This window comes from Porites lutea, chromosome 4 (assembly GCF_958299795.1).
Source record: "Porites lutea chromosome 4, jaPorLute2.1, whole genome shotgun sequence".
NCBI lineage: Eukaryota > Metazoa > Cnidaria > Anthozoa > Scleractinia > Poritidae > Porites > Porites lutea.
Window position 1 is genome coordinate 12,225,781 of NC_133204.1, and position 15,442 is coordinate 12,241,222.

Sequence of the window (15,442 nt, forward strand, 5' to 3'; positions counted from 1 at the left end):
TGTTTACGCTCTCCATAAAACGCGAAATTAGGTATGTTCACGTCGTAGTCGTCCAAAAACGGCAAAGAAATGTACAAAAAAGCGTGATGCACGTGTGAAGCTGTTGTTTTGCCTACTAAAGCTATCGTTTTTTGACGTTTTCGTTGCCGTCGCGTCGTTGGATCTAAAAAAATCCTATTCTAGATCTTGAGAACAAATCTCTGGAGCCAAGGTACTGTATTGACCGGATGCTTCGAAGAGTTGCACTCCAAACTTCATTGCTTATAGGGACAAGGTTCTTTTGTTGAACCTTTTGCTTAAAAAATATTCATACTTCAATGCCCCTCACTTTATTATTTATCATCTGAGTAAAATAAATTCCTCGTTAGAATCTTTTTGCAGGAGTTGGACTTAATCATTATTAATTCTGAGATCTGTTTAAAGGGACTATGTCACGCTATTTGGTATCTTTTTGTAAAGCTAAGACGGAGTTCGGTCGTTTCGATACAAAGTCATTTCGATACAAAGTCGTTTCGATACGAACTCAATTTCGATAATTTTAAGTATATAGTTCAAGTCAGTTACGCCTAAACTGAATAAACTTGTATCGAAACCAACGTAAACCGCTAAGACGTGTCTTCCCATTAATTGAATTCCAAAAATAATGCTCCAGTTTTGTTATCCTGTCGTCTCTTGCAACAAATGGTAAAGATGAACATGGATTAAAACTTGAAAAAGTTGAGCATTTTTTTTCCCCAAGATTACATGCTCAGCGTGCAAAATTCACCAAAAAAATAACTATGGTTAGCGCTCCCTGATGAAACTTGTTTAATATCTTCTACACAAAACTGGAGCATTTTGTGCATGGATAAAGAACTAAGTGATAACTTCAGAACAGATTAAAAAACAGCAATGTCCTCATGGCATAGCCCCTTTAAGTGTCTATAAGGACATCCGATTACAACTGAGATTTTTCCGTACTATAGTTATTAATTTTCTCAACAGCAGTCATAACATCTCTTGGATCAACTTCATCGCCAAAGTCCTTAGCTACGTGATCAAGTAGAATTCCTTGTTCTCCAGGTCCAATTACAAAAACACCACCTAAAATCCGGCCTTCTCCTTTAAGATCCCATACAATATCTTTGCGCAAAGCTCGGAGGCCTGCCTTCCAAACACCGATGCGAAAAAATCCTGCAAAGGAATCAGATTCAAATGCAATAACATACACCTGCTCTAACCTTGTCTGCGATCAAGCAGTCTTTTTCCTTTTTTGTTTGTTAGGCCTTTCCCCACCCTCCGCAAAAAAGGAACGCCTGATCGCATGTTAACTTTAGGCTGAGTTCACACTGTACCGGATGGCTTTTGCTACCCTGGGTACCAGAGCCTTTTCATGCGCGGTTTCCGGTTTCGGTCAAGTCTTAAAAAGTGACCCGCGCCGCTCGTGTCTTCGGCCTTCGGCCGACGAAACGAAGCTCCCCGACGCGCGCGAGAAAAAACCTCCGGTACCCAGGGTAGGCTTTTGCTGGCACCAGCATGAAAATCATACTGGATAGAGCTTCTGTTGACAGCACCACACCGATCTCTAAAGTGGAGAGTCACATACCCCGTTAGGTGTACACACTATACCGGATAGATTGTAGCCAGTGTACAGACCCCCTCCCCCTTCCCTCAGAAAAAAAAACCTGAGGGGAGAGGGGGTCTGTACACAGGCTAGATAGATTTTCGTGTGGGCACAAAAAGCAATACAGTATAAGTGTGAGCATAGCCGCTTAACCTAGCCTGCGTGACCAGTCACCTCTTTTTTGGCTTTTGTTTCACAAGCCGAGAGAAGGGTGGTGAGAAGCGACAGCCTGCATGCAGACCTCTCCTGTTTCCTACGTCTGCATAACACCATTGCTGGTTTCCACGTGATGTCACGGCGGCCATTTTTCTCCTCTGGGAACTTGTAAATTCTTCGAGAAAAAATTCTGTTGTTTTGACCCCCAACATGGCCCCCTTGTCACGTGGTTGCAAACTAAGGATTGCTCGTCATGTTCCGGTTTCCCAAGACTTTTGGTAATGATGAAATAGGAGACCTCTGAATGCAGGCTACGTCCACAGGTGAAAGTTACTTTACATTAATGTTGTAACGTCTTCACTTTTTAAAAAGATGAATACACATTGCATTGCAATTAAATGTACTTTAAAACCTTTTCTCACTGCCATGTATAACTGCACTATTACATGGGAGACCACTCTGAGCGATGTAACACTGCACATCTTGTACTTAGTTTTATGGCTACAAAAATTGTTTTGACAAAATAATATTGTTTTCTTACCACTAATGAGCATCCATCTCTGCTCTGGACCATAAAATTTTCTCTGCAAAAAAAAAAAAAACGAAAGCAAAAAACCATCAACAACCATCTCAAGAACACAGACACAACAAAAATGTCCATTGCATAATCAGTTTTGAGATCTGTTTGTCCTTTGAACCAACTGGCCCTGGATATGTAACTGAATATTATAATCCAGGGTCAAATAGTTTGAAGGACTATTTGTCCTGGGCATGGGTGACCAATATCAACATTCTCCTAACAATGTTAATACATCATCAAGAAAAAAAGATAGTGAGAATTAATAAAATGATCAACTAAGGGAAATTGCTTCAATGATCTTCTATCAAATTCTCTCACCTTATTCTTCACTCTGAAAAATTTGTATGTGGATATTGGGACTTGAAAAGTTGAACATCAAGCTAGAGTTAGTTACCGTGATGACTCTTGTGGTCCCCTTGGTTTAGGGTACAGGAGCTTCAAAAAATAGTATTATTCTACCCAGGGTTTAATCACTAATGTTATAAACAGGTGGGCGAATTAAGAGTGCATTCCTTTGGGATGATCCAATTCAGGATTTATCATCCAAGATTACTTGCATCATTATTAGTGCATCAAAGAAACCAATGAATCCCATGTGCAAAAGGACACAATGGTTCCTTTGATGCATCGTGACCCCCTGCCGTGATCTTGGATCATAAATCCTGATCCAGAGAGGGACACACCCAATGATCATAGTTGCCAAGGAAGAGTAGATTTAGAGTTTGGAGTGCATTGATGTTTACATTATCTAATAACATCAACTGCTCATTCACAATTAAACTGTAGAAATTCCTTAAAGTTTCCCACTCTAAACACAAAGTAATGTGATAATGTTGTGCCTTTAGCAAGTGCATAATGTTATCCTGCTATGTGTTGTACCTCTTCATCCAAGTATATCGGAGAGTTTAGATATGGCTGAAACTTCTTCACACCTTTTTCTTCATGAACTATCCCCACAAGGTTTATACCTCTCTTGTCAAGTTCAGGTTTCAGAGAGGAGAGCTCTAAAGCCTCCTAAAAAAGGAAAGCAAAAACTTTTAGATGTAAGTGTTTGATGTATTTCATACAGATCCCTAGCTAGGCCCACAAATTCTATTATATTTGTCCAAGTACCATAATAATAAGGAGTGCTACATGGAAGTTATGGGTTTTCGTTACTTTTAAGGGACCATCGCTTTAAAGAGGAAAAAACTTACTGAATGCAGAAACAAAAATAATGACGAGTTTCTGTGACTAGGTAATGAATGTTTATGCCAAAATAATGTAGAATATAATAAAATGAGAAAAAAACATGAATGTATTTTATATTTTATTATTTTCTGTATTCTCGCTTGAATCTGCGTCAAATTGCCTAAAATCGAAAAATTACAAAGAAATGAAAAAAGAAATGACCAGTATTTGCACTTTATCCGTTCTTTGTTGTCAAACACACGACATCATTTTTTTTTGTCATATTAAACCCATCATTTTGCTTGCTCACTTAAGCTTACTTGTTTTCCTCTTTAGAGCAACGGTCCCCTAAAAGCAACAAAAGCCAGGTTGTGCCAAGTATAGCGGTACTTAAGTTAATAAATACATGTATCTTTAGTTTTGTCACTGTGCCATTGTATGTCAAATTGCTCTCACTGACATGTCACCTTGTTCAATGTCAAAGTACTGCATATTTGATTCACAGAACAAAGTCTTTTGTGTTGTGTGCGCCATGTAGATAAAAGAAAAGTTTTAGTGACATGTGCCTGGTGACATGATGCTCAACACTAGCATATTTTTTGCTCAGACACTACCTACTGTTTTGCAAGTTATTCAAGCATGCCTCCGCATTACACCTTTTCATCCAGAATTCTGTAGGTGGCACCATATAAGAGACCCTTTAAATAAATTTTTTATTTAAAGGATATCTCTTAAATTGTCACTTTGTGATACAGTACCTCTATACACAAAATTCATCCTGGTCTTCTAATGACCATAATGACTGCACCCGAATTTCTCCAGAGGTCAGAAGCCATGATCTCCTTTCCTGACCCATCTAAAGCCTTGAGTTTAATAGCACTCAGATAAGCTAAATCTGGCCTTGGAATATTCTTGAACCAATCCCAGTTTGCAGCAAGAATGCCACCAATGGCTGCTATACCACCAGCTGCCAGTAACCATGCCATCTATGACACCTAAAAATAAAATAAATAAATAAATAAGTAGATAAATGATGGTAAAAAAGTGATGACATTATTTACCATTGGCACTATTTACTCTGAGGGGCCGAGCAAATAACTGGAACAAATAACTGTAGTGAATCATACACCATTGACTGGGAAAAGGTATTTAAGGCCAGAGGCTAGGGCTATCTGGACTTCAAGTGAATGCTAGCAATTTTACTTTAACTGTTTTATGTATCGGTCAAATCAACGCTTCAACATCCCCCCTCCCCCCCCCGGCATACCCCGGGCATTTGACACCTTTGCCGTCCCAGGGAGGAGGGAATTTGATGATCAGAGTCTTCCAGGGGGTGGGGAATTTGAACTGCACCCTCGATTTCATGTGAAATCTCTGGTGTGGTGAGTTATCATGGGGGACACGGTGTTAGAGGATTTTTGTGGAAAAGATTGTGCCTTTTTGGCCAGTTGGTTACGCACCTTCAAATACAGCACAAGCTTTGTGCCATATTTGAAAGTATTTAAATATTTTAATATTGGATTCAGGTTTTGAATATGTGTTTACAATGACATACAATACCTATACCGACAATTCAATACTACAATAAAAAGCTCAACAGAGGTCAATTACTTTGACCTGCTGCATGTATGTTAATTAATAAGGTGAGCGATGATGCATGTCCGTGAAATGGTCATGAAGTAGTAATCTCAGTAGGTGGGATTTTTTTATGTAGAACGCTTTGAATATTGCATGACACACGCAGAAAAGCTGAGCATTCAGTGACCTTGTAGCAGCAATTTCTGCCACTTTGCACGAGACTTTTGTTCGTACGCTAACAGTGTTTCTCAGTTTTTGTTATATTGAATGCAAATTATTTGCTGTATTTATAAAGATTTTCTTCGACAACTGAAGGCGTTTCTGCAGTCTTTCTGTCATTTATGTGCCTGTGAAATGTCCCCGGGGTGGGGACATTTGATCACCTGAATGGACCCTACTGTGGGGCATTTGAACGGCATTTTGGCCCGGGTAGGGGGGAATTTGAACAATAATAATCAAAAAAGTCAAATGCCCGGGGGATTGCCCGGGATGTTGAAGCTTCGATTTGACTGATACATGAATCACAATAATTTTAAACTACAGATACCCTGATTGGCCACGATTACCTGCACAAAAAATCAATGGATCAGTTCTAGCAGCATTAATTTCTCTTAAGTCATTGATTCCGTAAACCAACGAGTTCTAAATAAAGCATAAAAGTGCAGCCTTAAGATCGAATATCACACCGTAATAATAATAGTAAATAGAGTAGTGTTTTACCTGTGGAAAACTGCTCCTGTTAGCCACAGGCATACTATGAACCGCGCTGACACTGAGCCCTCGTGACTTTCTTGATAGCGGACAGCTCGGGCGGAGTGGTAACTAACCGCATCAGAGCGAGGCAGGTAAAGGAGCAGGGTGGAACCAAGGCGGAACCAGCTACCTTATATGAGGGTCTCAATGGGGTGGTGGCTTTAACGGTTATCGGCTAAAATTTTGGCTCTTTTACGGCTATCGGTTAATTTTTTTCAGTTACGGTTAACGAAAAAGTTAAAAATTAACTTCTTTTGTTTCAAAAAGTTAAATATTAATTAACCTGTATTTTTTTTAATAAAGCTCTTCGGATCATCTCGGGATGAAATAAGCTATTCTTTTGAAAAATTTTAACATTTGATAGATTATACTTTTTATAAAGTCTTCCACTTCTAATATTATTTTACACTTAGAAATGTCAACAGTCAATTTAAAAATAATCGTTGTGAAAAAGCAAAAGCAGACACGCGAACGCCCAACTCAAGGTCGGGGCGCGATATGTATTATAACAGGAATGGCCGTTTTCACACTAGAGAAGGATTATTCGTGTGAGACGGGTTATCCGTTTGATGATTCGCGTCAGACAGGTAATACGTCTTAATTTGAAAATGGAATAGTTTTATGTTTGAATGAACAATCCGCCTGACTTCTAAAGACGGGATTATCTGTTCCACATAGCCTGTGTACAGCCGGCCCCTCCCCCCAGAAAAAATCGGAGAAGAGGTGTCTCTGGGGAGGACGCGACTGTACACAGGCTAGTCTCAGACGGATGATCCATTTCTAGCTCTAGTGTAAAAACGGCCAATAACAAAATTCCCGTGTCCAGTGTTTTTAGTGATAGCGACGGACTGTACGGAACGACTGTCTGCCGTTGCCTTGTCCGCAGGCCGCATTATTCTGCGCGACTAATGCGTTTCGGGTCACGTGGTCCGAGCGAGTTCGCCACCGAAATGCCTTGACCGAGATTGCGTGGGAAGACGCTGTACAGGGACTAGGCATGGCAATGTCTACCGTAGAGTCAGAGAAAAACAGGGAAATGTTGTTTATCGGCAACGTGTTTTACAAACAGTGACATCTCTGCGTGTTGTTTCACTAGTGTCTCGAGGGCACGACCTCCGGAAAGAAGCCACACTTTCGCTATGGAAAAATTAGTTCCCCGAGAGAGCGCCGGATGGAGCCTAGGTCTTGGTTAAGGCGCTTCGCCTAACGTGCGTACAGAGTCACACTAGCCGGGAAAATAAAAAACGCAACCATAAGTGAGTTTAGTACCTTCCTTAAAAGTAGCAAATCTAGGGAACACTTTCTTTTACGGTTAACTCTTTTTTACCCTATTTACGGCTAACGGTTAAAATTTTTCAATTTTTACGGCTATCGGCTAAATTTTTTACCGTTTTACGCCTATCGGTTAACCCCATTGAGACCCTCTTATATTTTTGAGGGGCTTATTTTTGGAGGGGAGGGGCTTATCTACGGAGGGAAACTTGCGTTTCAAAATCGATTGGGCTAGCCTTATATTTGGAAGTAAATTTACCGTTTTTGCTTTGTTTTACTTTGTATTTGAGGGAAATTTTATAAGTACAAGCCCCCGGGGACTTATATTTGGAGGGGGGATTTAACGGAGGGTTTTTTTGTGTTACCAGTTTGGGGGGCTTATATTTGGAGGGGCTTATTTTCGGAATTTTACGGTACTGATCGATGAGGATTCCTTCCTATCTTAGCGAAGAAAACAAGAGAAATGTTTTCGGAGGATTTTAAACGTACTTGCAGGTTTTAGAGTTACAACATTTATTTCAAACTCATAAATTCAAGACCTGCTCGTTGTATCGGCACATCTTCTGGTAGCCTACGTGTAGCCGCACCCGCAGCCTAATCTTCTGGTACTATCCCGGGGCCAAGGGTGAAAGTGACCCCCATATGGCGCTTAAAAGGACCCTCGTGGCATCGTGGGAAATATCCTTCGGCTAACGATAAGGAGGACATACAATGGAAAGGAAAGGTAGAAGACACTTGCGTTGTTCACGCTCATAAAATTTCTGTCGACAACTCCTATGGACTCCTGTCCTCCTCTCATAACGAGCTTCTCATTGGTCCGTTAGGTAGTTTAATGAGGGGGACTGTCTTTTCCCTAATTAGCGGCCAGCGAATAGTTCTCAGCTTTGTTTGTGTCGTTTTCATCGAGATTCAAGCAAGCAGTTGATCGAAGAAACTCCTTTCGTGGGACTATTCAAATAAGTCCACCATTATGGAGGAGAATTTAAAATCGCGCGCAAATAGTTCTAAAGAAGCGCGCGCTTCCTTGTGTTCATTGTTACGTGATATTAGCAACGCGACAAACAGTATCAAAAACTCTACAATCTAGCACGTACCATTGAGTAAGAAAGTCGTTTCGGGTAGTTGAGGCAATAATTATGTCCGCTCTTGTGACAAAATCGCACAAGGAGAATATCTTACGCGAGCCAAAGGAAAGCCCAAGAGAGAGGTCGCAGCGAGAATTAAATGAACTGAAAAACCGACTGCGAAAGTATCAACAAAACTTGAATCAACTTGAAGAAATGTACGAAGAAACCAAGGAGGAAATTGAGAGAATCCAGAAACAAGCTGAACACCGGCGTGGAATGGTGAAGAATGAATCAGCAAGAGAAGCAAGGATGATGGCAAAACTTACGGAGATGAATAAAGAGTTCGACCAAGTGAAAGGGGAAAATAAAACAGCGGCCAGTGATGAAGTCTGTCAAGTAATTTTGGACAAATCAGCGAAAGTTGCTGCAAGACATACCACTGCATATCGAGTTATGCGCTCTGTCAAGATTGGATGCGTCTTGGTGCTGGACTCTGCAGCAGCTTATACTCTATATCATTTCACAAAACCACTGCTGCTTTTCTAATTGTACACTACAGACCGCATTAGACCGAGTCAATTCTCAGGAAGTTTAAAATAGATTTAAAGTTTAAACAGCGCTCTGATTTAAGTAACAAACGAACTCTCCCGCGAGATGCACTCCCGCCTATTAAAGCTCAACTTTTGATAGCAAACCGGAAAAAAACTAAGGTTGCGTTGTCTGATTATTAAAGGCAATTTTACTTACGAAACTTTCAGTACCTTTAAATATTAGTCTCTTTTATAAATATAAAAAAAAATAAAGAATTCTTTTCATGTTTCTGAAAATCTACACAGACCGTTTTTTATACAATAAGCTTGTATCAAAGCCACAACTTTTTCAGTTGTGAATACAATTTTTGAGATATGGAAAGGTGTCAAACTGATTTTATTTAACCCTTGAAATAGAGAGTGGACTGACTTCTATGCCCTATCACACGTGTTATACCGTAATTTGTCGCGTAGTGATTGCGGGAAATCACTCTGCGAATGAACTTCTTGGAAGTGGAAAAGTGGTCAGGTGGGAGTTTGGGTAGGAGTGAGGTCCCTGCCTTTGCGTAACCTTTGCGCACGCTCAGAGAAAAAAAGTTGAAGCGTCTTTTCCATTTCTTCTCGCTAATTCAGTTTCTCTGTGACCCCTGGGGTAATTAATTGGCGTTTTCGTTCAGAAAAAAATTGTCTTCGCCCACCAGTGGCCTGTGGATAGCCTCGCACTTCCCTTTTGTTGGTGTTGTCGTTCTCCAGTGAAGCAAGCAATACTGTACATGCTATTTTTTTCTTTTTCTTATTTTAATAGGGCATATGAATGAATTTTACAGTCGCAAGAGTTCTTGTAATTATGGAACGCGTGCAAGTTAAAAATTTCTCAGCATTGTTTTTCTTTCTCTTTTTAATTGTCAATAACCTGTTCAACTTGTCGCTTCTTAGGTCCATCCAAAACAAGATGTAAGCATGTGCACACTCAAAAACTTCAAGCGTAGACAATAAGAGAGCTTATTTTACATCTGTGCTGTCATATGTGAGATAGCAACACGCATGTTCGTCTAGTAATGGACAGACTAGGCTAATTTCCAACGCCGTCGTCGTCATCATCACCATCATCATCATCATCACTGATACTACTTAGAACAAGTGGCAGCTCCTTGAATCATTACAACCTGGTTGACTTGCCTGCTACCAGTTGATGTAGTTAAAATTATAACAATGAATCTCGCGCTAGGAAAATTACTATCGGCTGTGTATGCCTCATTCCGTAGAAAAGAAATTAGGGGTTCGGCCACTTCAGCGAATATTGAGTCAAGCAGAGAGGCTGATGATTACAAATGAGGTTTTTTCTGCAGTTAATTAAATTTTCTTAACAGCTTCCATAACATCTTTCAGATCAACTTTATCACCAAATTCCTTTTCCTTATGATCAAGAAGAATTCCTTGTTCGCCAGGGCCAACTACAAAGACGCCACCTAAAATCCGGCCTTCTCCATCCAAGTTCCCTTGAACTCCTCGGCTTCTAGCTCGAGAAAAGGACATCCATACACTGGGACGTAAAAATCCTGCAAAAAAAAACAACAACATTAAAACAACATTTCTTGGTTACCATAGAGTAAACCTGTGTCCTGCATTCATAAAAATAATCATGAGAGTGTGACGGAGCCCTAAGAACATCTGCGTGGGAGGCTAGCCAAATCCAAGAACTCAAAGCCCATTGTAAGGATCCTTTGTGTGCAAATGTCTCTAGCCTGCGTGGCAGGCGTTAAAAGGGAAAGGGGGAATTAGGGTGCGCGAGAGCGTGTAGGGCGCGCGAGGGAGAAAGGAAAGGAACCCTCTTCCCTCCTCCCTCGCGCGTGGTCTCGCGATCTAGTTGCCTTCCCCTTCCCTTTTGAACGCCTGCCACCCAGGCTAAAATGTCTCCTATTTTTGTTTATTTTCTTCAATTCACACAGAAAAGGAAGCCTTTAATGGTTGATGAAAGTGACATGATACAACTCACTTTCACTCTAAACATGACTACTGTACAGTTTGTCAAAAACGTCAGTCACTGTCAACAACAACAGTCCTATTCAAGACCACATTCACCCGGACCATCATACTCAAAATGAAACTTCTTTATGTGAGATAGGGAGCAAAGGACAGACTGTCACCTCTGAATATGTGACAAGTCTACCTATGACTAGTGGTGTGGAAACATGAAGTCCAAATATAAAGAAATAGTAACCAAATTTTTGGTAACTACATCTGTCAATTAGAAAGGGCAAATAAACTTGAAAAAGTGTAGGCATCCCGGTGTTTTACTGCCTGAGTTGTAAAAAAAGATTGAAAAAAGGATCATTCAGCTTACCACTAAGAAACATCCATCTCTGCTCAGGACCATAAAACTTTCTCTGAAAGAGTCAAAGTATGAAATCAATTAAAACCAGATTACAGTAGCATGAAAAAAAAGCCAACATTTCGTGGCACCACCTTTAGTTTTCCCACGAAATGACGTCGAGGAACAAGCACAGAAATTCCATACTGATGATGTGTCACTACCCAGATCTGGGTAGTACCTCTGATTTGTTTGAAGCAAATTTTCCTCATGACAAGACGAATCAGAAGTACTTCCCAGATCTGAGTAGGGCCAGATAATCAATATGGAATTTCTGTGCTCATTCCTCAGATGTCATTTTGATGGATGATCAGCACACCACTAATCCACATCCATTCTATCAAGGGTCTTTGGAATTTCTAAAGGGTGAAAAGGGGAATTTTAAAGGCCAATTTTTTTGAAAAATGTATGAACTTACAGTCAAACCAGGTCAAGCGTTCCCGTCGCTAACAAACTAATCAATTCATTAACGGAAGAATGATTTTGTTCGTTGATTCAATAATCCATTCATAAAATGAACAATCCAATATTCATATTTAGCCTCGCTTCCATAATCAAATGTTGATTCGATTACCGTTTTTGAAAACCTACACTTTCCACAAGTCGACCTCAGAATTTTGTTTTTTCTTCTTTTTTTTCTTTGGGTCGAGTGCGGGCGAGTTCTGAAGTTCAAACCCAAACAAACTGTTACATGTGCGCCATTTTGCTGCCAGTAATCAGGGCAACAGACCTGACCTCTTAGAAAACAGGATGGTCAAACTAAGGTCAGTGTATGTGCGGTGATTGGTGAATTTTGATCCCCGGCCTTCGTCAGTTTCTTTGCGTTTGCGGTCTGTCTATTCTAGATGTTATTTTGATTAAAGGCAATGAAAAACTCAATCATATACGGCAGGAAAAGGGAAGCAAATACAGGTAGATTTTTTCATAAACCAAATCAACATTTAATTATCAAGTCGAGGTCCAATTTGACTGTTGGATTATTCATTTTATGAATGGATTATTGAAACAACAAACGAAATCATTTTTCCATTAATGAATTCATTAGTTTGCTAGCGACGGGAATGCTTGACCTGGTTTGACTGTAATATTATCTGGTATTTTGAGAGAGTGGTATGGGCATACAAGGAGAGTAAGGGGAGAGTTGACAAATATTTCAGTCTGGAAGAACAAATTTAGGTTATTTGAAGCGGACTGCTAACAGGAATAAGTCACTGGCCCCTACCATATAGAATAAGAGATAAGTGGCCACGAGCTTTAAATTCTCACACAAAATTTTCTGGCTGAAAATGCAATGCTAATATGCTAGGTGGTTTTCACTTTTAGACTATAATAATAATTTTAGAATGATGACGTAAAAAGAATTGATGTAAAAAAAATAATCTCTGAGTGAAAAATTTGTCTAGTCTCTGTCATTGTAGAATACAGAACATAAAATTAATGTACACTGATAAAACCTTTTTAAAAATTCATTGCACCATTTTCATATTTTTTCCTCACAAATTCAACAGTAAAACAAGAAAAATAATATATGAAACTATCAGCTTAACACTTTACTCATTTCCAAGGCTATGCTCTAAGAAAAATTGAAGGGACCCCTGTGCTCTGAACTTGTGAAACTCAGTGTGCCCAGCATATGATTTCTATGAAAAAGCTAAGATTTTCTAGGGGACATGGGCCACTGCACTCTGCTAGAGCACAGCCTTGATTTCCGTACCAACTTTAAAGTGAGTGACACCCCTGACCCTGAGAGCCTTGTTCTTTTCTATTGCTCCTCATAAAAGCCATTTATTGCTACATTCAATACAACTCATTAGCTGCTGTGTGTTACCTCTTCATCCAGGTAAATTGGAGAATTTAGGTAAGGTTGGAACTCCTTAACTCCCTTTTTCTCATGAACTATCCCCACAAGGTTTACACCTCTCTGGTCAAGTTCAGGTTTGAGGGAGGACAGCTCAGAGGCCTCCTGAAAGAGAAAATAAGTAAGTTAATGACAGCAGACCATTTCTTAGATGTCTAGACTCTTTTCAAAATGAGTGTATAAAGTGTGAAGTCTTTGATGAGCAAGGCTGTACTCTAAGAAAAACTAAAGGGTCCAGCCCAGTACTCAGAACCTATGAAATCTAGAGTACCCAGCTTATGATTGTGATTTGTACGAAAAAACTAAGATGTTCATGTCAACCAAGAGCAAAGGTTAGGTGTCTTGATTGTAGAACATAATTACATGTATGTAGCCCATATATTGCAATACCTCCCTCTCCTAGATGTTAAAATCACACAGTACTGACACACCTACTTGATATACTAGTAGGAGTACCATTTCTTCTTGGTTTAATATTGTCACCTGAAGATACAGGTTTTTGCAGACTAATGCAGTTGAATGAACTAGATGTATATAAACTCTTATCCTGTGTTCTTTTGGCATTGAAAAATTATATCTAACTTGATACACCGCAGTTTACATTGTCTTGTGGTCCACAAATAAAGAGAGAAAAACAAAAATGCCACATGGCACTTGACCTCAATGATATAAAAATTAAGAAATTTATGTGACATTTTCAGTAAGTCATTTTATGTGTTACAAAGACAGATAATCAGTACCTCCCTACACAAAAATCATCCTGGCCGTCGAACGACCATTATGACGGCACCCGATTTTCTCCACAATTCAGAGGCCATGATCTCCTTTCCTGATCCATCTAAAGCCTTGAGTTTGATGGCACTCAGATAAGCTAAATCTGGTCTCGGACTGTTTTTGTACCAATCCCAGTTTGCAGCAAACATGCCTGCAGCAATGGCTGCGACTCCACTGGCAAGTAACCATGCCATCATCTATGACACCTGAAAATTGTGGAATTTAAGATTAACATCATTAACCAAACTAGTTAAACTACAGCTGTGCTGCATTTGAAGGGGTACATAGAATGCATGGGGATAAATGGACAGCTCATTATTCCTCTTCACCCACTGAATGAAATCCAATACCACCAATTTTGTAGAAAGTGACCAAAATTAGTCATACCAGACAAAAGACTCAGGGCACCCAATGACTGTTTCCCGTAAAATATCTGTTCAGAGAAGCAGTAAGTTTTGCCTAGAATTTTATATCACTTGAGGACGGCTAAAAATGACTAAATGAACATTTCATTCATGTACAATTTTCAAAGCTTTTCAAATAAATTCCCTACGATTTTCTTAAGTTTTATTTTTCACATTTCACTCTTCAGCTTAGGCTATTTTTCGTAGAAAAAAGAAAACCTAAAATTTTCTTATCAAAAAATGTGATAAAAAGAGAAATCAGTAAAATTCTGACAGTTTTCGTAACTATACATTAAATTGCATCTAAAATTTTGGGGAAAAATAATACTGAAGCCCCTGTAATTTCGAAAAGACTCAAGTTCCCCTACTAGGATGACTGAACAGAAACAAATTTTATAGCCCTAGAAATATGCATTATCTAAAAGTTTGTGACTCTGGATAGCCTAAAAAGTGCTTTTAATGTAGTTAAGAGGAAACCGTCATTGGGTGCCCCTGAAAACTGGCTATGAATGAACATGATTGACATTGTATCAAATATAAAGGTCTATAAACAAGTAAAAAAACAACAAACCAACTGTCATGTAATCTACACCTTGTGTAACCACACCCCCTACAATTTTTTTGTTGACCAACAACATTATAATTCGCATGTGTTATACAGCTTGCTTATTATAAAAATAAACCTATGTCTTGCCATAAGGCACCTGCACAGGACACCTACACTGCACTTAGCGGTCATTTAGTATCAGAGTAGTGTCAATCTAGCGTGGTATCGCATGGAACAAAGGTGGATTCGTGACGGGCCCATTCCACGTAGGTGCTAGCATGTAGTACTTGCCCACGTAGACGACCAGAAAAGAGGGGTGTCCGGCCTAGAAAATAATTATTCTCGGACCTCGGGGCTTCAATTTAGCCTGAAAATAAGGAGGGGCTCGGACCCCTCCCCTGGATTCGCCAGTGTGGAACAAGGCAGTGAGCTTTCTTGAAGAGTGTAGCCAATTGAATCATCCCACTTCAAGACGTTCACTATCATGTTCCTTTTTGATTGCAGACTTAAGACTAAATGGCTCAGCATACTACAGAATATCAATGGGCAAAGTAGCTTTTCACCTGTGAAAAGGAACTTAACTTATCAACAAGCAAGTATTCACATACCTTTTGCTCGAGCAACACATCGATAAAGAAATTTGCAATGATACTGCAAGCAAAACACGAACCTCCTTCGTTCGGGGGATAACAAATTCCACCTCGGAAAATGGACCAATCACAAGCTGTAAAACTCCTACCTATTGTCCCCTTGTCCAATCAGCGCAGGGCTATAACTGG

The 15,442-nt window shown here is 39.7% G+C and overlaps 1 protein-coding gene and 1 pseudogene across 1 annotated transcript; both read right to left on the reverse strand.

The window, feature by feature from the left end:
- LOC140935927 (peroxiredoxin-like 2A) overlaps positions 1–5,877 on the reverse strand; it is a 6,625-nt pseudogene extending 748 nt beyond the window's left edge.
- Positions 5,878–9,510: 3,633 nt separating this feature from the next.
- Positions 9,511–15,360, reverse strand: LOC140935928 (peroxiredoxin-like 2A). Its single transcript, XM_073385500.1, has 5 exons — positions 15,272–15,360; positions 13,679–13,918; positions 12,909–13,043; positions 11,054–11,096; positions 9,511–10,268 (listed from the first exon to the last, which is right to left on the reverse strand). The coding sequence occupies exons 2-5, from the start codon at positions 13,907–13,909 to the stop codon at positions 10,063–10,065; spliced, it is 615 nt and encodes a 204-aa protein (XP_073241601.1). The 5' UTR covers positions 13,910–13,918; positions 15,272–15,360; the 3' UTR covers positions 9,511–10,062.
- Positions 15,361–15,442: the final 82 nt, after the last annotated feature.